This window comes from Eretmochelys imbricata, chromosome 2, assembly GCF_965152235.1.
Source record: "Eretmochelys imbricata isolate rEreImb1 chromosome 2, rEreImb1.hap1, whole genome shotgun sequence".
In the NCBI taxonomy this organism is placed as follows: Eukaryota; Metazoa; Chordata; order Testudines; family Cheloniidae; genus Eretmochelys; species Eretmochelys imbricata.
In genome coordinates this window covers 269,777,786-269,800,682 of record NC_135573.1, presented here as the reverse complement: position 1 = coordinate 269,800,682, position 22,897 = coordinate 269,777,786, and the positions used below count along the sequence as shown (strand labels likewise).

Below are 22,897 nucleotides of genomic sequence, written 5' to 3'. Positions count from 1 at the left end.
GTAACCCCCCTTTCTGGGGCCTTTGACAGGAGACGTGTTAATGGGCCACCTCTCTTCAAATGGCCTCTTAGGATCTGTATTAACTCCTTCTGCAAAACATCTGGTGCACCTTGGATTTAGTTGTGATGCTCTGGGTATGTCTACACTGCAATGTAAGCCCAGGGCTCAAACGCTGACTCAAGCCTACCCCCTCCCACCCGTCTACACGCAAATCACACTGACCCAGGGTCCCATGGGGATGGAGGGGCTAAACCTGAGTCAAGCCGGGACCCACGGTCAAGCCCTGTTGCTTTGTAGTTTAGTTCTAGACCCCATTGGACTTGTGCTCTGGAACTCTGCCAAAAGGATCCCGCGGGTCCGTGGGTCGACTTTGTTCTGGGCAGTCAGTCTCCCACGTTGCACCACAAACAAAGGGATAGAATGGCCCCATTTGGGGAGAGCGCTAGGAAGTCTGGGATGTGGTGGTTGGCCTTGGTCCCAGGTAATGCAGTGTGGATGCTGGAGCCCCAGGTTGGCAGCCAGGGTTCAGCAATTCCTAGCCTGGGGTTACACACGAGTGTAGATGTTCGGTCCCTAGGCTAACAAACCCAGGGGCTGCTAGCTCGTGTTCTAGCCTGGGCCGCACCTGGCAGCGGAGACAGCCCCTACGAGCACTTCCAGCCCTGGAGACGAGCGCTGGGCAAGCTTGTCTCCTCCCCCAGCAGACATTGATCCCAGAAAAGCTCTGACCTCGCCCAGCTTGGCTCCCTCATGCCCTGGGGCCGGCAGGGCTGCAGCTACCCTGAAAACAGCCTGTAGCTGGTAACTGGGGGGGGAGAACAGCAGTCCTGGTTCGTCTCCCCGGGAAGCGCTGCACCGGCCCAGCTGTGTCGCGGAGTAACTACGGGGAGCGAGGGGTTCGTTCGTCCCCAGGACACACACCTCTCTGGGGTGACGGAAGAATCCCTCCATCGGCCTAGCCAGGCCTACCCCGGCCCTAGGTCGGCTTACCCCCCTCTCAGCGGGCAGGCCCTTTCCCCAAGCTCCGAGCCGAGCCGGTAGGGCGACCTGGCTGGGCAGCGCAGGCCAGGCCTTAGCCACAGGGGCGGGAGCCAGTGTGAGGCCAACCCTGTTCCCCACCAAACACCTGCACACAAGGGGGAAGAGAAAAGCAGCAAAGGTGGAAAATGCAGGTCTGGGTCTGGGCTTGCCTTGACTGGCCCCTCCCTGCTGGGGAAAGCCAGGCCCAGCCTCTGGCAAGCCCCTCCCGGAGCAGCCCTCACGACACCCAGCCCATCCGCTGGTACCAACCCTGAGCGGCTCAAGGCCCTGGATTTCGTGGGTTCTTCTGGTCACAGGCTCACGGCAGTGCACCAAACTCTCCAGCCCCGGCTGGCTGAGCCGGACTCGTCCAGGCAGCGGCAGCTGGCGAGGGACGGAAGGGGGCGCTCGCAGGGACAAAGCCGCGGGTCCCAGGCTCTCGCTGCGGGCTCCTGAGTTCCTCTCTCCGGCTTGGTCAGGACACGGCTCAGGACCAGGACAAAGGCGGCACAACGCCGGCAGGCTGAGAACCAGGAGAATCAGCCCGCCTTGGCGCTGCCCGCGCCGCCCTCTCGGCCTGTAGCCAGGCTGCCGTCGCCAGCTGCCCCCTGAAGGGCGTGAGGGCGGAACAGCCCAGCCCCCCAGTACTTCACCTTGGTCCCAGCACATGCTTGTGGGTCACGGATTCCTGGCTCCACACGTCCCCTCTACCTGGCCTGGGTTTCACAGGTCCAGCCAGAGGCAGAGGCTGCCTGGCCTGTGATGGAGGAACCCTTTGTTTTGTTCTGGGTGCAGAGACCCAGCTGCTCAGCTGCATCTGACTCTCCCTGTGGGCCCCTGACCCAGCGCAGGATGGGGCTGGCCTTGTAGCAGCAGGGCTGGGTGCGGTGAGGGCCAGGGAAGGGCACTCGCCCATACACACGATGGTGGATGGCCTGGCTTGCTGTGTCCGTGATAGGGGCTCTCCTCGCTGGGCACGCACGGGACTCCCTGCTGCAGGAAGTGGTGCCCGCACCGGGTACAGGTGAAGGGCGCTTGCCCAGGTGCAGCCGCTGCTGTGGAGCCAGGCACATCCTGGCCCTGCCCACCTTCCTGCACTGGGCACAGGCCCCACCTGAGGAGCCCAGCCTGCCCCACTAACCCAGAAAGGTGTCTGGTGGGAGACCAGGGTGAGGTGGCACCCACAGGTCTGCAGGACATGACCCCTGCTGGCCATTCCCCAGGGCCAGAAGCTGCCCTCCCTGGGGCACACTCTCCCCACACCCCAGCCTCTCGGCCGCTCTCTGTGCTGTCAGCCCCGGGGATCCCAGCGCATGCTCCAGCCCAGAGACAAACTCCCCGGCTGGGTCAGAGCCCCCCAGCACTCCTTGCGCAGGGATGAACCTGCCAGGGACCCCCAGCGCCCATGTCCCTGCCACAGGCCCCAGCCGGGAGCCCTCAAGGGAATGAGCCCCTCTCTTCCCACCAGCCCATGGGGCATCTGTGGGGAAGCTGGTGGGGCCTGTCGGGCTCAGTGTGCACCCCCTGCTGGGCTGTCACCGATTTCCAGGGGGTTGCACAGCCGCAGGGGGCAGCCAGTCAGCCAAGGGGCCCCCAAGCTGCCTCCAGGCTGGGGCTCTGGGGAGAGGGTGCAGGAGAGCATGGCAGCGTTTCCTGCCACTGCTGGGGTGCCCCCATGCTGGAGAGGGTCAGAAGGCTCTGGCCTGGGACTGACCCTGTAGTGGGGGACAGGCCAGGGCTGGGCCAGGCCAAGGCTCCCCTGGCCCCACGGTGGTTCAGGGGAGGGGTTTCCTCCGGGCTGGTGCTCCCTGCCGGGCGTTTGCTAGGACGACGGAGGGGGAAATTGAGCATCATGCCCTGGCTGGAGGTGTTCCCTCCCCCTTGGGATCTCCAATATACAACCCTTCTCTGCCCCCCGTTCCGCCGAACAGGTGAGATTAGCCCAACGCAAACCAGGCCTGTCTCTTATCTCCAGAGCTGGGACCGGGAGCAGCCACTCGCAGGGAACGGAAATAAAATCTCCAGCCATACTGGAGACAGAGTCAAGGGGAAAAACTGAAAGGAAATATAACGAATGGAAAATGAATTGACTGAAGAGCTGGGATAGATGAAAACAGAGCCTGACACTGGCAAATGAGAAACCCTCCCACAGGACCCACAGCAACAAACAATTAACAGGCAGCCAGTTCAAAACAACCAAATGAAGTGATTCATCACCCAACACACAGACAACCTGTGGAACTCACTGCCAGGGGATGTTGAAGGCCAAGATTATGACAGGGTTCAAAAAAGAACTAGATCAATTCCTGGCGCGTAGGTCCCTCCGTGGTGATGATCCAGGACGGGCAGGGACACAACCCCACGCTCTGAGTGTCCCCAGACTGTTTGCCAAAAGCTGGGGCTGGAGGACAGAGAACAGCTCACTCCATAGTGCCCTGTCCTGTGCATTCCCTCAAGCCCCTGGCACCGAGCTGTTGGATGGCAGGATCCTGGGCTAACAGGGCCACGGGGCTGCCCCAGTCCGGCCGTTCTGACGACTAACCAGCTGTTGAAGGAATCCAGCTGAAGGGGGCTTACTGGACAAGTGGGGGCCACTGGGTGAAGAAAGCGGCTTGTGGCCAGAGCGGGAGGAAAGGTGCAGCCACGGGAACACCCTCTCTCTGGAGCACGTCAAGCCGAAGGGAAGGGGGGGAGCGGGGCGTACGGCCGGTGCTATGGCTGGTGACCATGAGGCGGGCCCAGCTGCCAGGGGGGCTCACAGGGGTTGGCAGGACAGGCTGGGAACGGGCCCTGTTACCGAGCCGGGGACAATCTGGCGGTTCCTGGATGAAGCTCAAACGGTCCCTTGGCCCTGCTTTGCCTCGGCGGCTCCTCAGCCCAGCCCAGGAGCCCGAGCGGGCATGCAGGGTCCTGTCCAAAACCGGCCCGAGCCGTGCCCAGCCCCTCGCGGGCCAAGAGAGGGGGAGGGTCATTACCAGCGCGGGGGGTGGCTCCTGCCGGGACGCAGGTCTGGGTGGGCCAGGGAGCTCCGTACCCCACGGGACGAGACCCCAGAGCAGATGGGCCTGGAGTCTTCGCTGAGCCCATCAAGGCAGATCCCCAGAGACATGAGGCCTGAGGACTTGGCCCAGGCCCCCAGCCCGTTACTCCACTTGCCTGGGCCCCTGCACAGCCCGAGCTGGGCTGGGGGTGAGTCCCCGGGGCGGGGTGGGGGGGTGGTTCTGAGTCACATCCCCATCCCCATGGCAACCCCCAGAGCCCTGGCATGTTGGGGGCATGGCCAGAGCCCGCTCCAGGCGGGGGGAGGGGGCAGGAGATGAGATCAGGGGCTGATCGCTAGGGTAACGAAGCGGGTCTGGCTGGTCCCAGCTCCCCATGCCACCCCCCGCACCCCCCAACCCTGTCTCAGACAACAGCTGCACTTGGCTTTTATTGGCGACGGGGCACAGCATGAACCTGGGCACCCAGCACCTTGCTGCGGGCCATGGCCCAAGCCCTGCCCGGGGCAGAGCCGGGGAGGGGAGCCAGGGCCAGGACGCCCCGCCCGGGGAGAGAGGAGGGGCCCGTGGCTGGGCAGGCCCCAGGGCCAGAGGTCGGTGCACAGATCCAGGGTCTCTGCTGGGCTCGTCCCCGCTCAGGGCTGCTCCATGGCCTGTCTGCGGATGAGCTCAGCATACAGCCCGCTCCGGCGTAGCAGCTCCGCATGAGTCCCCACCTGGGGGAAGACCGGGGGGGGTCACAGAGCAGGCCACGCCCAACCTTGGTCCTGCGCCCCGTGCCCCCCAGAATGCCCCTGTGCCCCTCCCACCAGGGGACTGCCCACCCAGAACACCCCATGCCCCCAGAACACCCATCTCGTCCCCTTGCCCTCGTACTTCCCCATGGCCGCCGCCCCCCAGAACACCCATCTCGTCCCCTTGCCCTCGTACTTCCCCATGGCCCCCGCCCCCCAGAACACCCATCTCGTCCCCTTGCCCTCGTACCTTCCCATGGCCCCCGCCCCCCAGAACACCCCATGCCCCCAGAACACCCGGCTCGTCCCCGTGCCCTCATACCTCCCCATGCCCCCCCACCCGGGGACCGCCCACCCAGAACACCCCATGCCTCCAGAACACCCGGCTCGTCCCCGTGCCCTCATACCATACCTCCCCATGCCCCCCCACCCGGGGACTGCCCACCCAGAACACACCATGCCTCCAGAACACCCGGCTCGTCCCCGTGCCTTCATACCTCCCCATGCCCCCCCCACCCGGGGACCGCCCACCCAGAACACCCCATGCCCCCAGAACACCCAGCTCGTCCCCGTGCCTTCATACCTCCCCATGCCCCCCCCACCCGGGGACCGCCCACCCAGAACACCCCATGCCCCCAGAACACCCGGCTCGTCCCCGTGCCTTCATACCTCCCCATGGCCCCCCCACCCGGGGACCGCCCACCCAGAACACCCAGCTCGTCCCCGTGCCTTCATACCTCCCCATGGCCCTCCCGACCCGGGGACCGCCCACCCAGAACACCGGTCTCGTCCCTGCGCCCTTGTACCTCCCCATGCCCCCCCCATCCAGGGACCACCCACCCAGAACACCCCATGCCTCCAGAACACCCGGCTCGTCCCCGTGCCCTCATACCATACCTCCCCATGCCCCCCCACCCGGGGACCGCCCACCCAGAACACCCCATGCCTCCAGAACACCCGGCTCGTCCCCGTGCCCTCATACCTCCCCATGCCCCCCCACCCGGGGACCGCCCACCCAAAACACCCCATGCCCCCAGAACACCCGGCTCGTCCCCGTGCCTTCATACCTCCCCATGGCCCTCCCGACCCGGGGACCACCCACCCAGAACACCCAGCTCGTCCCCGTGCCTTCATACCTCCCCATGGCCCTCCCGACCCGGGGACCACCCACCCAGAACACCCAGCTCGTCCCCGTGCCTTCATACCTCCCCATGGCCCTCCCGACCCGGGGACCACCCACCCAGAACACCCCATGCCCCCAGAACACCCAGCTCGTCCCCGTGCCTTCATACCTCCCCATGGCCCTCCCGACCCGGGGACCGCCCACCCAGAACACCGGTCTTGTCCCTGCGCCCTTGTACCTCCCCAGGCCCCCCCTCATCCAGGGACCACCCACCCAGAACACTCTGTGCCTCCAGAACACCCAGCTCGTCCCCGTGCCCTCATACCTCCCCACGCCCCCCCCACCCGGGGACCACCCACCCAGAACACCCCATGCCCCCAGAACACCCGGCTCGTCCCCGTGCCCTCATACCTCCCCATGGCCCTCCCGACCCGGGGACCACCCACCCAGAACACCCAGCTCGTCCCCGTGCCTTCATACCTCCCCATGGCCCTCCCGACCCGGGGACCGCCCACCCAGAACACCGGTCTTGTCCCTGCGCCCTTGTACCTCCCCAGGCCCCCCCCCACCCGGGGACCACCCACCCAGAACACCCCATGCCTCCAGAACACCCAGCTCATCCCCGTGCCCTCATACCTCCCCATGCCCCCCCCACCCGGGGACCACCCACCCAGAACACCCCATGCCTCCAGAACACTCGGCTCGTCCCCGTGCCCTCATACCTCCCCATGCCCCCCCACCCGGGGACCGCCCACCCAAAACACCCCATGCCCCCAGAACACCCGGCTCGTCCCCGTGCCCTCATACCTCCCCATGGCCCCCCCACCCGGGGACCGCCCACCCAGAACACTCCATGCCTCCAGAACACCCGGCTCGTCCCCGTGCCTTCATACCTCCCCATGCCCCCCCACCCGGGGACCGCCCACCCAGAACACCCAGCTTGTCCCCGTGCCTTCATACCTCTCCATGCCCCCCCTACCCGGGGACCGCCCACCCAGAACACCCCATGCCTCCAAAACACCCAGCTTGTCCCCATGCCCTTGTACCTCCCCATGGCCCCCCCACCTGGGGACCGCCCACCCAGAACACCCCATGCCTCCAGAACACCCGGCTCGTCCCCGTGCCCTCATACCATACCTCCCCATGCCCCCCCCACCCGGGGACCACCCACCCAGAACACCCAGCTTGTCCCCATGCCCTCGTACCTCCCCATGCCCCCCCAACCCGGGGACCGCCCACCCAGAACACCGGTCTCGTCCCTGCGCCCTTGTACCTCCCCATGCCCCCCCCCATCCAGGGACCACCCACCCAGAACACTCTGTGCCTCCAGAACACCCGGCTTGTCCCCGTGCCCTCATACCTCCCCATGCCCCCCCACCCGGGGACCGCCCACCCAGAACACCCCATGCCCCCAGAACACCCGGCTCGTCCCCGTGCCCTCATACCTCCCCATGGCCCTCCCGACCCGGGGACCGCCCACCCAGAACACCGGTCTTGTCCCTGCGCCCTTGTACCTCCCCAGGCCCCCCCCATCCGGGGACCACCCACCCAGAACACCCCATGCCCCCAGAACACCCGGCTCGTCCCCGTGCCCTCATACCTCCCCATGGCCCTCCCGACCCGGGGACCGCCCACCCAGAACACCGGTCTTGTCCCTGCGCCCTTGTACCTCCCCAGGCCCCCCCCATCCGGGGACCACCCACCCAGAACACCCCATGCCTCCAGAACACCCAGCTCGTCCCCGTGCCTTCATACCTCCCCATTGCCCCCCCACCCGGGGACCGCCCACCCAGAACACCCCATGCCCCCAGAACTGGCCCCTGCCAACCCCGCCTGCAGGACTCTGACCCCCGCCCAGCCTCGTCCCCCCTCACCTCAGCCACGCAGCCCCGGGCCAGCACCACGATGAGGTCGGCGCCCTGAATGGTGCTGAGCCGGTGGGCGATGACCAGCACGGTGCGGCCAGCCACGGCCCGCTCCAGCGCTTCCTGCACCACCTGCTCCGACTCCGCGTCCAGGGCACTCGTGGCCTCGTCCAGGATCAGCACCGCCGGGTTCTTAAGGAGGGCCCGGGCGATGGCCACACGCTGCTTCTGGCCCCCCGACAGCATCACGCCGCGCTCGCCTGGGGGGACAGGGGCTCTGTGGGGCTGTTCTGCCCGTCCCATCCGGCCTGTGAGAGCCCGAGGCAGGGCCCTCCCCCCAGGGCCCTGGCTCTGGCTGAGCGAGAGCAGGGCTGCCCCAGCTCCACTGACCCCGTGTCACGGAGACCCCGCCGCAGCCGTACGTCCGCTCGGAGCGGGTCTGGCAGCTCCAGCCAGCAGCTGCTCCCCCCAAGCAGCCACCCCCCACGGATGGCGCCCACTTGGGTGAGTGGGGGCACAGGAAGGTGCCAGGGCCCTGCGCTCACCCACGATGGTGCCATAGCCCTGGGGGAAGCTGTGGACGAAGCTGTCGGCGTTGGCCAGCCGGGCCGCGGCGTAGACCTCGGCGTCGGACGCGCTGGGCTTCCCAAAGCGAATGTTCTCCAGGATGGTCGTTCCAAAGAGCGCAGGCTCCTGGGGTGGGGGGAGCCACCGTTTCAGTGCTGGGAGCAGCCTGACCCCCGCCTCGCGCTCCACTCCCCTCACCGCCCCAGTCCCTGCTCCCTGCACTCTCCCGCCCCGCTCACCTGGCTGATGAAGCCAATGACCTGCCCCCGTAGCCACGAGGGGTCCAGGGTGCAGAGCTCCCGTCCGTCCAGCGTGATGGCCCCCCCCGTGGGCTCATAGAAACGCTCCAGAAGGGCCGCCACTGTCGACTTCCCTGCAGGGCAAGGGGATGAGGCTGGCAGCCGCATGGCCCACGACGCAGCCCGGGCACAGAGCGCCCCACGGCCTGCCCACAGCCCAGGGAGGGGCAGGGTCCATTTCAGAGCCTTTAGGGGACTGAACTCTGAGCCGAGGTGGGGCCGAGTAGGCTGGGAGTCAGGACGCCTGGGTTCTATCCCGGCTCTGGGAGGGCAGGGGGGTTGGGAGCCAGGACGCCTGGGTTCTATCCTGGCTCTGGGAGGGCAAGAGCGTTGGGAGCCAGGACCATTCCCTGTGAGACCTTGGCCACCCCGCCCCTCTCTGGACTGGCTGCCCTGCGAGACCCCACCTGTGACAGTCTTGGGGGGGGGAGGGGGCTTTGGCACTCATGGCCCGGGGGCAGCCGAGGGGTGGGAGGAACCTGGAGACTTCCTGTGGTACCTCCTCCCGACTCGCCCACGATGGCCACTGTCTTGCGAGGGGGCAGGGTGAGGCTGAAGTTCCGTAGCACCGGGCAGCTGGGGCGCGTGGGGTAACTGCGACAGCAAGAAGAGAGGGGTCAGGTTGGGCAGGGCAGACAAGGTGGCCAAGCGCTGGGCAAGTGCGGAGAAGCTGTGCAACTGGGAGCGAGGGGCACCGGCAGGGCTGGGGGGGGGCAGGGCTGGGGTGGCAGGGGCTGCGGGTCGGGAGTGAGGGGGCACCAGCAGGGCTGGGGGGGCAGGGCTGGGCTAGCAGGGGGCTGTGGGTCGGGAGTGAGGGGCACTGGCAGGGCTGGGCTAGCAGGGGCTGTGGGTCGGGAGCGAGGGAGCACCAGCAGGGCTGGGCTAGCAGGGGGCTGTGGGTCAGGAACGGGTGGGGCACCGGCAGGGCTGGGCTAGCAGGGGGCTGTGGGTCAGGAACGGGGGGGGCACCGGCAGGGCTGGGCTAGCAGGGGGCTGTGGGTCAGGAACGGGGGGGGCACCGGCAGGGCTGGGCTAGCAGGGGGCTGTGGGTCAGGAACGGGGGGGGCACCGGCAGGGCTGGGCTAGCAGGGGGCTGTGGGTCGGGAGTGAGGGGTACCGGCAGGGTTAGCAGGGGCTGTGGGTTGGGAGTGAGGGGCACCGGCAGAGATGGGGGGGGAACAGGGCTGGGCTAGCAGGGGGCTGTGGGTCGGGAACGAGGGGCACCGGCAAGGCTGGGCTAGCAGGGGCTGTGGGTCGAGAGTGAGGGGCACCGACAAGGCTGGGCTAGCAGGGGCTGTGGGTCTGGAGTGAGGGGCACCGGCAAGGCTGGGCTAGCAGGGGCTGTGGGTCGGGAGTGAGGGGCACTGGCAGGGCTGGGCTAGCAGGGGCTGTGGGTCGGGAGCGAGGGAGCACCGGCAGGGCTGGGCTAGCAGGGGCTGTGGGTCGGGAGCGAGGGAGCACCGGCAGGGCTGGGCTAGCAGGGGGCTGTGGGTCAGGAACGGGGCGGGCACCGGCAGGGCTGGGCTAGCAGGGGGCTGTGGGTCGGGAGTGAGGGGTACCGGCAGGGTTAGCAGGGGCTGTGGGTTGGGAGTGAGGGGCACCGGCAGAGATGGGGGGGGAACAGGGCTGGGCTAGCAGGGGGCTGTGGGTCGGGAACGAGGGGCACCGGCAAGGCTGGGCTAGCAGGGGCTGTGGGTCGGGAGTGAGGGGCACTGGCAGGGCTGGGCTAGCAGGGGCTGTGGGTCGGGAGCGAGGGAGCACCGGCAGGGCTGGGCTAGCAGGGGGCTGTGGGTCAGGAACGGGGGGGGCACCGGCAGGGCTGGGCTAGCAGGGGGCTGTGGGTCGGGAGTGAGGGGTACCGGCAGGGTTAGCAGGGGCTGTGGGTTGGGAGTGAGGGGCACCGGCAGAGATGGGGGGGGAACAGGGCTGGGCTAGCAGGGGGCTGTGGGTCGGGAACGAGGGGCACCGGCAAGGCTGGGCTAGCAGGGGCTGTGGGTCTGGAGTGAGGGGCACCGGCAAGGCTGGGCTAGCAGGGGCTGTGGGTCGGGAGTGAGGGGCACCGGCAAGGCTGGGTTAGCAGGGGCTGTGGGTCTGGAGTGAGGGGCACCGGCAAGGCTGGGCTAGCAGGGGCTGTGGGTCTGGAGTGAGGGGCACCGGCAAGGCTGGGCTAGCAGGGGCTGTGGGTCGGGAGTGAGGGGCACCGGCAGGGCTAGCAGGGGCTGTAGGTTGGGAGTGAGGGGCACCGGCAGAGATGGGGGGCAGGACTGGGCTAGCAGGGGGCTGTGGGTCGGGAACGAGGGGGCACCGGCAGGCCTGGGCTAGCAGGGGCTGTGGGTCGGGAACGAGGGGGCACCGCAGGGCTGGGCTAGCAGGCGGCTGTGGGTCGGGAACGAGGAGGCACCGGCAGGGCTGGGCTAGCAGGGGCTGTGGGTCGGGAGCGAGGGGCACTGGCAGGACTGAGGGAAGGGTGGTACAGAGGGTGAGGAGAATGACAGGTTCCCAGTGGTGCAGAACAGAGCCCCCCCGGCTGCCCTCACCTGAAGCAGACGTCCCGGAAGCAGATGTGGCCGAGCAGGGAGTGGCTGGGGATCTGGTCCCCCCCCGACAGGGACACGGTCGGCTCCAGGGTCATGAACTCAAAGACACGGGCTCCAGCGCTGAGGCCTCGCACGACCTGCGGGGACAGCGATGGGGTGGGACTGCCCGATGCCCTGGTCACCATGTCACTGGGGCAGCCCCAAGCACAGCCCCATCTGCGTCACCCCTCCACGGCCACATGGCACCGTGTGCTGGAAGGGCCCTGGCCAGTGGGGGCCCAGCCCTCCCCCCTTGCCCAGCTGACAGTCTGGGGCCAGCACAGGGGCACAGCAGGAACCTCCGTCACCACCATTGTGCCTCAGGGGTCCCTGCCTCAGTTTACAAGGTGCAGCAGCTGGGCCAGAGCAGGGCATATGGATAAAGAACGACCAGGCAGGATCTGGCCAGTCGCACCTTCAACCAACCAGACAGGCCGGCACTTGTCCCAGTGCCCTCCGCCCAGAACCCGCCACGGGCCAGAATCCCAGAAGCAGCAGGCAAGCCCTGCGAACCGGCTGCTGGTACGGTCACCCCGGCCCTTGGTAGCCTGTGTCAGGCTGCTAGCCCCACAAGAGCGGGGAGGTGTCAAAGGGGGACCGAGCCAGCCCCTGCCCCACCTACCTGTCCAAACAGGACGGAGATGTTGGCCATGGACCTGCCGAGGCAAGGGGAGAGGCTCTGCTCAGCACTGGGCATGGGGACATAGAATCATGGGACTGGACGGGACCTCAAGAGGTCACCTAGTCCAGTCCCCTGCACTCACGACAGGACTACGCATTACCCAGACCATCCCTGACAGGTGATTGTCCAACCTGCTCTTAAAAATCCCCAACGATGGAGATTCCACCACCTCCCTGGGCAATTTATTCCAGTGCCGAACCACCCTGACAGGTCGGAGGTTTTTCCTAATGTCCAACCTAAACCGCCCTGGCTGCAATTTAAGCCCATTGCGTCTTGTCCTGTCCTCAGAGGTTAAGAAGAACAATTTTTCTCCCCCTTTGTAACAACCTTTTATGTACTTGAAAACTGTTCTCATGTCCCCTCCCAGTCTTCTCTGCTCCAGACCAAACAGACCCAGTGTTCTCAATCTTCCCGCACAGGTCATGTTTCCTAGACCTTTCATCCGTTTTGTGGCTCTTTGGACTTTCCACATCTTTCCTGAAATGTGGGGCCAGGAACGGGACACAATACTCCAGTTGAGGCCTAATCAGCGCGGAGTAGAGCGGAAGAATTACTTCTCGTGTCTTGCTTACAACACTCCTGCTCATACAGCCCAGAAGGATGTTTGTTACACCGTTGACTCGTATTTAGCTTGTGATCCACTATGACCCCAGATCCCTTTCCCCAGGACTCCTTCCTAGGCCGTCATTCCCCATTGTGTATGTGTGCAACTGATTGTTCCTTCCTAAGTGGAGGGCTTTGCATTTGTCCTCGTTGAATTTCATCCCATTTACTTCAGACCATTTCTCCAGTTTGTCCAGATCCTTTTGAATTTTAACCCTGTCCTGCAAAGCACTTGCAACCCCTCCCAGCTTGGTATCATCCGCACACTTGATAAGTGTACTCTCTATGCCGTTATCTAAATCAGTGATGAAGATATTGAATGGAAACGTATCCAGAACCGATCCCTGCAGGACCCCACTCGTTATGCCCTTCCAGCATGACTGTGAACCACTGATAACGACTCTCCTGGTGAGCCCCACCCCGGGGTGAAATGCACACGGCTGTTGTTCTCTGACCTTTGCACTGTCTGCGAAGCCACCATGAAGGACATGAGGTCTCCAGGCGAGAGCTCCTCCCCAGCCATGAGGGAGCCCCCCACAAAGATGGTGCCCAGCACGATACCTGCAGGGGCAGAGCGCGGCACGGTGACATGAGGGCTTCCAGCCCCGCCACAGGGAGTGGGACACAGGAGAGACGAGGAGCCCGCAGCCCCCCTCAGACGCACTGGCTGGCACGGTGCCCTCACACCGAGAGGTGCCGAAGTATTTCCCTAACACCCCGGAATGGCAGCCGCCTCTGGGGTGGAGTGCAGCAGCTGGTGCCTGGCCGGGTGCACGGGGCGGGCTGAGCGGCTGGCACTGCGTGGTGCGGACACACCCCGGGGGAATTCTCCGCATCCCAGTGAGTCTGTTCCTATGGCCTTGGCATCGTTGCTCAGGGAGTCAGGGTGAGGTGGAGACAGATCCATTAGGGCTGCCTAGGCTGGCCAGAGGCCCCCGCAGAGACTCTCTGGCTGCAGATTAACCTGGAGCCAACGGCTCCCCCAGCTCCCTGCAGGGAGCAGAGCCGAGCCCCTAGCCAGAGCAGTGCTGGGGGGGGCGGTCGGGTCACAGCCATGGGGCTCATGGGGGATGGGACGGGAGAGGGGTCACAGGGGCCCTACAGTAGCATAGCTGAGGGGAGCCCTGGGGGTAGCCAGTCCAGACTGTGTCTCTGGGCTACTGAGGGCTTGTTCCAGGTGACTGACAAACCTGCTCTGGGGGGAAAAGGCTCCTGGTGCCAGGGCCGATCCTGGCTGGGCGCGATGAGGGTCCCCTAGAGCCCAGCTCAGAGGGACTTGCTGGCAGAGCTCGTGGGGGGAAGGTGGAGGGCTAGAGCCCAGAGGCTCCGTCGGAGGTGGGGGGCTGTGTGACCCACCCTTGTGAACAGACGGGACCTAGGGGGGGCTGGTTACAGCATGGCCCACTCACCATTCAGCACCATGTTGGACAGCCCCTGGAAGACAGCGATGCCCCTGCCCAACTTCTCATTCAGCCGGCTCGACTGATCCACCTCATGGCAGTACAGGCTGCAAGGCAAGGAGGGGGTTGGCGACCCACACCGGGGCGGGGCTGGCAGCTGCAGGGCCTTCCTCACAGCACCTCCCCTGCACAGCGCCCCCCAGTGCCTACAGGACCTGGCCAGGGTGTGGGGGTGGCACCTCTCCTGCACAGCGCCCCCAATGCCAGGCTGGGGGGCAGGACACGGGCCCAGATGGCAAGGGACAAGGTCCTGGCTTTGGGGTCGGGGCAGCAGGGACCATGTGCATGCGGGGCTGGTGTGAGTGGGGCAGGGTGGGGACAAAGCCACTGCCTGGTACTTACGCAACCTCTGTGTCCTCCATGGCAAAGGCCCGCACAGTCCGCACGTTTCCCAGCGCCTCATCTGCCACCCCCGTGGCCTTGGCCACCTGCAGAGAGACGGTCACAGGCCACCTTGCTCCGCGGGCGCTGCCTGCCCAATGGGGCAGGAGAAGCCATGGCTGGGGCACCTGCCACCTCAACACTCCCTCCGTACCGGGGGCCCACAAACGCACAGCCACCGTTTGTACCTGGCAGGAGTGCGGGGGTGTTGCCGGCTCCTGGGCCTGGCGGGGTGGGGCCGGGGGGAGACGTTGCATTCCATAATGTTTTATGGAAATATGCTTATGAGTGGGAATATAATATAACTGGAATATGCTTCATGCAAAAGGTCTCTTGTAAGGCATCACTGCAAAGGTTATTACCTACTGAGTGTGGTCATCCTGTTTGTATGTATGCAGGGGGCTGGACTAGGTGACCTCCTGAGGTCTCTTCCAACCCTGCTAGTCTCTGGTTCTAGTATCTGAAGCTAGGCATATCAAGTATAACTCTGAGGTCCTACTGTAATCATGAAAAGTCTGGGCCCCTGCAGGTTTAGAATCTTGATGGCTCCCACTGACTAGGACAATTGATTGTAGATAGTTTTTTTACCTGCAAGCCTTCCTGTGTACGGGTGGGCCAGCCCCTGGGTAATGAAGAATGATACTGGAATCCATCTTAAATCTGGTACTTTTCCATTTAGAAGTAGGGGTGGGGACCCAGAGACAAAAGATTCCCCGCCATGTGACAAAGGTATAAAAGGGGGTGGAACAGCACAAGGAGGGTCCCAGTCATGTGAAAACCCCTGCTTCCCACCGGAGATGCCTGCTGGAACTAACAAGGACTGTACCGGGGAAAGAACTGGGCCCAGACTAGGAAGGAGTCGAGTCTGTGAAAGAAGCTTATTGGAACATCTCTAAGGGTGAGATTTACCTGTAATCAGTTTCTTAATGTATTAGGCTTAGACTTGCATGTGTTGGTTTATTTTGATTGGTAAATTACTTTGTTTTGTCTGTTATTACTTGAAACCACTTAAATACTACTTTTTATACTTAATAAAATCACTTTTGTTTACTGGTAAACCCAGAGTAAGTGATTAATACTGGGAGGAGCAAACAGCTGTGCATATCTCTCTATCTGTGTTATAGAGGGCAGACAGTTTATGAATTTACCCTGTATAAGCTTTATGCAGAGTAAAACAGATTCATTTGGGGTTTGGATCGCATTGGGAGCTGGGTGTCTGGGTGCTGGAGACAGGGAACCTGCTGAGTGGTTTTCAGTTAAAGCCTGCAGCTTTGGGGGTGTGGCCCTGATCTGAGTCTGTGTTTGCAGCAGGCTGGCGTCTCTGGCTCAACAAGGCAGGGTTCTGGAGTCCCAGGCTGGCAGGGAAAACGCGCTCAGAGGTAATCTCAGCACATCAGGTGACAGTCCCAAGGGGATCCCTGTGACCCAACCCGTCACAGGGGGTGTTACCTGCTCTTGGGCCTGGCGGGAGAGGCTGCGCAGGACAGAGCCGATCAGGGCACCGGCGCCCACCAAGCTGGGCATCACCACCAGGAGCAGCCCGGTCAGCTTGGGCGAGAGCAGGTAGAGGGAGGCGAAGCAGCCCACGGTTTGCGTGACACTGCGCAGGCCCTGGAGGCAGAGACCCAGTCAGCGGGATCCCGCGCGGCCCCCAGGCCTTCCCCAGCAGTGCCAGGAGAGGCCAAGGGCAGGGCACTCAGCACCCGGGGTGGGGGCTGCTGGCTGGGAGAGGATGGGGCTGCCCAGGGGGGGACATCCAGGGCTGCTCCCATTGGCCTCACCTGGGAGATGACGAGTTTGAAGGAGGATTTGAACTCCTGGATGTCGGTTGTGAGCCGATTGACCAGCTGCCCCGTCCGGTTGGCATCAAAGAACGCCATGTCCTGTCTGGGGGATGGGACGGGACAGGGGCTGGGGGGGAGGGGCCTGCAGGAGCTGCTGTCTCCAACTGCCCCCGCTCCCCCAGCCAACCCTCCTCTGTTCCCTCAACCAACCCCCCTGCAACCCCAGCCCCCCAACCAACCCCCAGCCCCCCAACCAACCCCCGTTCCTCAGCCAGCCCCCCCAACCACCCCCCACCTCCTTCCTCCCAACCAACCCATCATTCCCCTACTCCCCAAACATGCCCCCCACTGCAGCCATTGCCCCCAGCCGCCCCCCCGCCCTTTCCCCTACGGTCATCAATCCACCCTCCTTCCCATGCATCCCCCGAGTGGGTGGATTTACCGCAGCAGGGATGCGAAGAGGGCCTTGCGCATGCTGCCGGCCACCCGCTCCCCGACCCGCGCCAGCATCACGATGTAGCTGAAGGTCAGCAGCCCCTGGGGATGGAGGAATGGCCACAGCAGTCAGCCCGAGGCCCGCCAGCCCAGCGCCCCGCCCAAGAGCACCTATGAGAGCCCCACCGCTGCAGATCTGGGGTGACTGGCCCCTCCTGGAGTCTCATCCCAACCCCAGGAGGCAGGGGCCAGCAGTGGCTTTCACATCCTGCCACAGAGGTGGTGCCAGGAATTAAAACATCCCTGGATGCAGCACCCTGTGCAGGACTAGTGCAGAGCCCTGCTGCGGGGCCAGGATCCCGCGGGCCCTGCTGCCATAAACAACAGTCCCACACAGGGCTCTACCTGGACATCTTGGTACCCACATAAAACATCCTCTTTGAATCTTCCTCAGTCCCTGGCCTCAGCAACCTCCTGTGGCAGAGAGTTCCACAGTCCAGCCACACCTTGCGGGACAGCATTTCCTCAGATCAGTTTGGAACGTCCCACCATTTAATTTCATGGACTGGCCCCTCGTCCTTGTGTTATGAGTCAGGAAGCCCAGCCAGGCCCGATCTCACTGATCTAGGCCAGGCGTTATTTTATAGACTTCTCACGCGGCCTCTCGTGCGTCTGCTCTCTGTGGTAACAACCCCAGTCGTTCCAGTCTCTCCTTGTAACAGAGCGTTTCCAGGTCCGGGGTCATCTCTGTGGCCCTTGTCTGAACCCCCTCGAGCTCTGCAATAGCCTGCCTGGGACAGAGCGCCCATGCTGCACACAGGATCCAGAGGAGGTGGTGCCATTGGTTTAAAAAAAGGCATTTGAATATTCTCGGTTTTTCACCTCCCCAGTCCTTAAGCGTCCCAACATCACCTCAGCCTTTTTGACCACAGCTGTGCATTGAGCAGAGCTCTTCACTGAGCTGTCGGCAGGGAAGCCCAGATCCCTTTCCTGGGCTGACACCGTTAATGTCAAGCCCTGTCAGGTGGACAAGTAGTTCGTATTTTCCCCTTCAATGCGCATTACTTAGTATTTATCAGCAGTGAACTTCACTGGCTGTCATACAGCCCTTTCACCCAGCTGGGCTTGGGATCTTTGAGTTCCTCACCGCCCTCTCTGGGCCTGACTCCCCTAAATAACTTCTCAGCTGCAAATGCTGCTACTTCCCTGCTCACCCTCCTTTCCAGACCCCTGATAAATTCATTAAGCACAGGACCTAGCCTGACGCCTTCAGGCTCCGCTGTTAACCTTGTGTCCTTTAGTCCTGCTCTCGCTTTCTATGCCCAGCCAGCCTTTGATCCACGACAATACTGTCTCTCTCACCCAGGATGACTTCGCTTCTTTAGCCACCTCTTGTGGGGGACCTTGGAAAAGGCCTTTGGAATGTCTAAATTACGTCAGCTCATTCAGTAGATGAGTGAGAAGTGATTTTCCTTGGCAAAAATCATGCTGGTTATAACCCTGATCTTCCAGGTCTTTTAATAGACTGTTGTTAAAGATCATTTCAACCAGCCTGCCAGGTACAGATGTACGGCTGACTGATCTAATTCCCCGGGTCACCCCAGGGCCTTCCCTAGATCTGGGTACAGCATTTGGCCCCCTTGGGTCGCCTGGGACAGGTGCTGCATATCTCTGTTAGAGAGGACGGGGCCGGGGGTGTTCAGAGCCCAACAGCTCACAGCCCTCCCTGCCCCTGCCAGCCCCCCCCGGCTCACCTGCAGGCTGTAGAACAGGAGCAGGCGGAGGGCAGGCCGGCGCACCTCCCGCAGGTAGGTCCCAACACGCTGCTGGGTGCAGCATGCCACCACGTTCACCAGCTCCCCCAGGAGCATGGGGATCCGGATGTTGAGCAGGGCCACGCCCAAGGCAAACTGCAGAGAGAGATCAGAGCCCAGCATTGACCCCTGGGGCCCACGGGCTGGGCCAGGCCGGTGGGGGTATCACCCCCAGGGCCACGTGGGTCAGACTGAGACATGGGGGGTACGGGCCCGGGAGCCCCCAGACTGGCCAAGGCTGGAGCCTGCTGGTCCGTCAGGGGGCTGGGCTCCTCCTCCAGGCCCCCCCGCGTTCTCTGGGGGGCGCGCCAGAAGGTTCTTACCACGACGGCTGCCGACAGGGCCAGCAGCTGCGGGCGAAGGAACTTCCAGAACTCGGCCCAGGCGAAGTCGGGCTCTGGCTTGGGGGAAGCAGGGGCCGGGCTGGGGCTCCCAGCCTCCTGGCAACGAGCTCCTCTGCGGGCGAGGCCGGCCCCCAGGCCCAGCAAGGCTGGGCCCGCCAGGAGCGCGGTGGCCCGGCCCAGCGAGAAGGGGCAGCGGGGCAGGGCTGGGGACGGCGCGGCCAGGCGGCCGGGGGCTCGGAGGAAGATGGAGACTCTGGCATGACTGGCCACGTACCTAAAAGGAGAAGGGGGGGGTGAGGCGCCCCGGGCGGTGCCCGCTCCCCCTGCTCCCCAGGCCCGGCTCCGGCTCCCCCCTGCTCCCCGGGCCCGGCTCCCCCCCTCTGCCCACGGCTCCCCCTGCTCCCCCCCCGCGCCCGGCTCCCCCCTGCTCCCCGGGCCCGGCTCCCCCCTCTGCCCATGGCTCCAGCTCCCCCCCCGGGCCCGGCTCCCCCCTGCTCCCCCCGGGCCCGGCTCCCCCCTCTGCCCATGGCTCCAGCTCCCCCGCCCGGGGCCCGGCTCCCCCCCTGCTCCCCGCTCCCCCCCTGCTCCCCGTGCCCGGCTCCCCCCTGCTCCCCGCTCCCCCCTCTGCCCACGGCTCCAGATCCCCCCCCGGGCCCGGCTCCCCCCTGCTCCCCGCTCCCCCCTCTGCCCACGGCTCCAGATCCCCCCCCCGCGCCCGGCTCCCCCCTGCTCCCCCCGGGCCCGGCTCCCCCCGGGCCCGGCTCCCCCCTCTGCCCATGGCTCCAGCTCCCCCGCCCGGGGCCCGGCTCCCCCCTGCTCCCTGCTCCCCGTGCCCGGCTCCCCCCTGCTCCCCGCTCCCCCCTCTGCCCACGGCTCCAGATCCCCCCCCGCGCCCGGCTCCCCCGGCCCGGCTCCCCCCTCTGCCCATGGCTCCAGCTCCCCCCCCGGGCCCGGCTCCCCCCTGCTCCCCGCTCCCCCCTGCTCCCCGCGCCCAGCTCCCCCCTCTGCCCATGGCTCCAGCTCCCCCCCCCGCGCCCGGCTCCCCCCTGCTCCCCCCGGGCCCGGCTCCCCCCTGCTCCCCGCGCCCGGCTCCCCCGGCCCGGCTCCCCCCCTCTGCCCATGGCTCCAGCTCCCCCCCACCGGGGCCCGGCTCCCCCCTGCTCCCCGCTCCCCCCCTGCTCCCCGCGCCCGGCTCCCCCCTCTGCCCACGGCTCCAGCTCCCCCCCCGGGCCGGCTCCCCCCTGCTCCCCGCTCCCCGCTCCCGGCTCGGCTCCCCCCCTCTGCCCATGGCTCCAGCTCCCACCCCTGCGCCCGGCTCCCCGCTGCTCCCCGCTCCCTGGGCCCTGCTCCCCCGCCTCCCTGGGCCCGACTCCCCCCTGCTCCCCGCTCCCCGGGCCCGGCTCCCCCCTGCTCTCCCCCCCGGGCCCGGCTCCCCCCTGCTCCCCGCTCCCGGCTCCCCCCTGCTCCCCGCTCCCGGCTCCCCCCTGCTCCCCGCTCCCCGCGCCCGGCTCCCCCCTCCCCGGGCCCGGCTCCCCCGCTCTCCCCCCCGGGCCCGGCTCCCCCCTGCTCCCCTGGCTCCCCGCTCCCCCCTCTGTCTCTGGCTCCCCCCTGCTCCCCCCCCGGGCCCGGTGCGCGGCGGGGAGCGTGTCACACCGGCGCGCGCCGTGGGGGCTCCAGGGGCACGTGCACCGGGGCGGGGGCAGCGGGCTCCGGGCTGGGACCGGGAACCCAGGCGTCCGGGTGACGCGCTACCTGGCCCGGCAGCCCCCGCGCCCCGCCCGGAGCAGCAGCAGCAGCATCGCGAAAGCAGCGCCCCGGCCGGCCCACAATGCACCGCGCCCCCGGCCTGCGGGGGCGGGTCGTCGCCGCCGAGAGCTTCCGGGCCAGAGCCCCGCCCCCTGGCTGACCCCGCCCCCAAGCCAGAGCCCCGCCCCTCCCCGGCCTGACCCCGCCCTTCCTTGGGCCACAGCCCCGCCCCTCCCTAGACGAACCCCGCCCCCCAGCCAGAGCCCCGCCCCTCCCCGGCCAGAGCCCGGCTCCTCCCTGAACTGAGCCCGCCCCCAAATCAGAGCTCCTCCCCTCCCTGGAATCACCCTGCCCCTCCCTGAGCCAGAGCCCCCACCATTCACAAACTGGCCACGCCTCCCCCATGCCTTAGTCCCGCCCCTCCCTGGACTCACCTCGCCCCTGCGCCAGAGCCCCGCCCATTCACAGACTGACCCCGCCCCTCCCTGGGCCAGAGCACCGCCTCTCCCTGAACTGACTCCGCCCCCAAATCAGAGCTCCGCCCCTCCCCAGACTCACCCTGCCCCTCCCTGGGCCAGAGCCCCGCCCCTCCCCCGCCGCTCCCTGGACGAACCCTGCCCCCCAGCCAGAGCCCCGCCCCCCCAGCCTGCACCCCGCCCCCAAGCCAGAGCCCCGCCCATTCACAGACTGACCCCGCCCCTCCCTGGGCCAGAGCACCGCCTCTCCCTGAACTGACTCCGCCCCCAAATCAGAGCTCCGCCCCTCCCCAGACTCAACCTGCCCCTCCCTGGGCCAGAGCCCCGCCCCTCCCCCGCCGCTCCCTGGACGAACCCTGCCCCCCAGCCAGAGCCCCGCCCCCCCGGCCTGCACCCCGCCCCCAAGCCAGAGCCCCGCCCATTCACAGACTGACCCCGCCCCTCCCTGGGCCAGAGCACCGCCTCTCCCTGAACTGACTCCGCCCCCAAATCAGAGCTCCGCCCCTCCCCAGACTCAACCTGCCCCTCCCTGGGCCAGAGCCCCGCCCCTCCCCCGCCGCTCCCTGGACGAACCCTGCCCCCCAGCCAGAGCCCCGCCCCCCCGGCCTGCACCCCGCCCCCAAGCCAGAGCCCCGCCCATTCACAGACTGACCCCGCCCCTCCCTGGGCCAGAGCACCGCCTCTCCCTGAACTGACTCCACCCCCAAATCAGAGCTCCGCCCCTCCCCAGACTCACCCTGCCCCTCCCTGGGCCAGAGGACCGCCCATTCACAGACTGACCCCGCCCCTGGGGCAAAGCCCCACCTCTCCCGGCAATGACCCCGCCCCCAGCCAGAGCCCCGCCCCTCTTGGACTGGAGTCAGACGGGCAGCTCTGGCCGAGGCTCCGTGGCCCCAGCTCTGCCCCCTGCCAGGTGCCCCAGGGCCAGGGCCCGAGGAAAGCAGCTGGCTCCCTGCCCCCTGGAGCAGCGGCAGCCCGGGGTGACCGGCTTCCTTCTGGGCATTGGTGCAGCCGGCCGTGCTGGCCGGCTCCGTGCCCTGAGGCCATCGGACCCATGGCCGGCTGGGGCTGGGCAGAGTCTGAGTGGGTGGCCCTGCCCTCGCAGCGGGGCTGGGCCCCAGACCATGGGGGTGCGGGAGGCCACACCGGACACGGGGCCGGTCCCCCAGTCGCTAGAGTCATCGTGGAAAACGACAAGCTGCAATTATCAAAACTAAACGCTTTATTGGGGGGCTGCAGGCGGGGAGGCAGCAGCAGTGGGGCAAAGGGCCCTGCTCCCACCCCCATGGGCCGAGGAGCCAGGGGCCACGCAGGGGGCGGGCTCCAGCAGGCTCCGCGCCTGCGCCGAGAAGGACTGAGAGCGGATCCGCGAGGCCACCTCCTGCGTGCGGAACGTCAGGCCGAAGATGTCCTCGTGGCAGCGGTTCTGGTCCTGGGGGAGAGACCCGGGGTGAGGGGCGCCGGGCAGGGCAGCACCCACAGGGCACCGAGACTGATGCCCAGGGAGCCCTGCAATTCCAGCCCCCCTCCATCCCCACCTGCAGCCCCTATCCCAGCCCCGGGGCCCCCCCGCCCCCCAGCCCTGCCGGCACTCCTCCATCCCCACCTGCAGCCCCTATCCCAGCCCTGCCGCACCCCTCAGTCCCATCCCGCAGCCCCTATCCCAGCCCTGCCGCACCCCTCAGTCCCAACCTGCAGCCCTAACCCAGCCCTGCCGCACCCCTCAGTCCCAACCCGCAGCCCCTATCCCAGCCCCGGGGCCCCCTCGCCCCCCAGCCCTGCCGGCACTCCTCCATCCCCACCTGTAGCCCCTATCCCAGCCCTGCCAGCACCCCTCCGTCCCCACCCGCAGCCCTTATCCCAGCCCCTGGGCCCCCCACCCCCCTGCCCTGCCGGCACCCCTCCGTCCCATCCCGCAGCCCCTATCCCAGCCCTGCCGCACCCCTCAGTCCCATCCCGCAGCCCCTATCCCAGCCCTGCCGCACCCCT

General features: G+C 66.4%; 2 protein-coding genes across 4 annotated transcripts in view; both read right to left on the bottom strand.

Annotated features, from left to right (window-relative positions):
* Positions 1–4,437: 4,437 nt before the first annotated feature.
* On the bottom strand, positions 4,438–20,522 carry ABCB8 (ATP binding cassette subfamily B member 8). 3 transcript variants are annotated; one of them, XM_077808626.1, is made up of 16 exons: positions 20,439–20,522; positions 18,666–18,960; positions 18,283–18,438; positions 16,536–16,630; positions 16,091–16,196; positions 15,759–15,920; positions 14,271–14,356; positions 13,878–13,975; positions 12,924–13,029; positions 11,806–11,839; positions 11,145–11,281; positions 9,107–9,201; positions 8,548–8,681; positions 8,287–8,434; positions 7,751–8,001; positions 4,438–4,735 (listed from the first exon to the last, which is right to left on the bottom strand). In XM_077808626.1, the coding sequence occupies exons 1-16, from the start codon at positions 20,483–20,485 to the stop codon at positions 4,655–4,657; spliced, it is 2,031 nt and encodes a 676-aa protein (XP_077664752.1). In that variant the 5' UTR covers positions 20,486–20,522; the 3' UTR covers positions 4,438–4,654. The 3 variants fall into 3 exon arrangements, with proteins under 3 accessions (XP_077664752.1, XP_077664753.1, XP_077664754.1); XM_077808627.1 differs by lacking the exon at positions 15,759–15,920; XM_077808628.1 differs by lacking the exons at positions 18,283–18,438; positions 18,666–18,960; positions 20,439–20,522 and adding an exon at positions 16,954–17,298.
* Positions 20,523–22,086: 1,564 nt separating this feature from the next.
* Positions 22,087–22,897, bottom strand: part of NOS3 (nitric oxide synthase 3) — a 66,903-nt gene continuing 66,092 nt past the window's right edge. The window contains exons 24-25 of the mRNA XM_077808786.1: positions 22,190–22,340; positions 22,087–22,106 (exon numbers count right to left, since the gene is read on the bottom strand). Of these exons, the coding sequence (XP_077664912.1) occupies positions 22,087–22,106; positions 22,190–22,340 (171 nt within the window). The remainder of the gene's footprint in view (positions 22,107–22,189; positions 22,341–22,897) is intronic.

What these genes read in the sequence shown, in the direction of transcription:
- ABCB8 (XM_077808626.1), bottom strand. Translation starts at nt 20,485, where the DNA reads ATGCTGCTGCTGCTGCTCCGGGCGGGGCGCGGGGGCTGCCGGGCCAG. An exon ending in CGTGGGCGAGTCGGGAGGAG is followed by an intron (nt 8,682 to 9,106) that starts GTACCACAGGAA and finishes CTTGCCCTGCAG; the next exon opens with GGAAGTCGACAGTGGCGGCC. An exon ending in GGGCTATGGCACCATCGTGG is followed by an intron (nt 8,002 to 8,286) that starts GTGAGCGCAGGG and finishes CTGTCCCCCCAG; the next exon opens with GCGAGCGCGGCGTGATGCTG.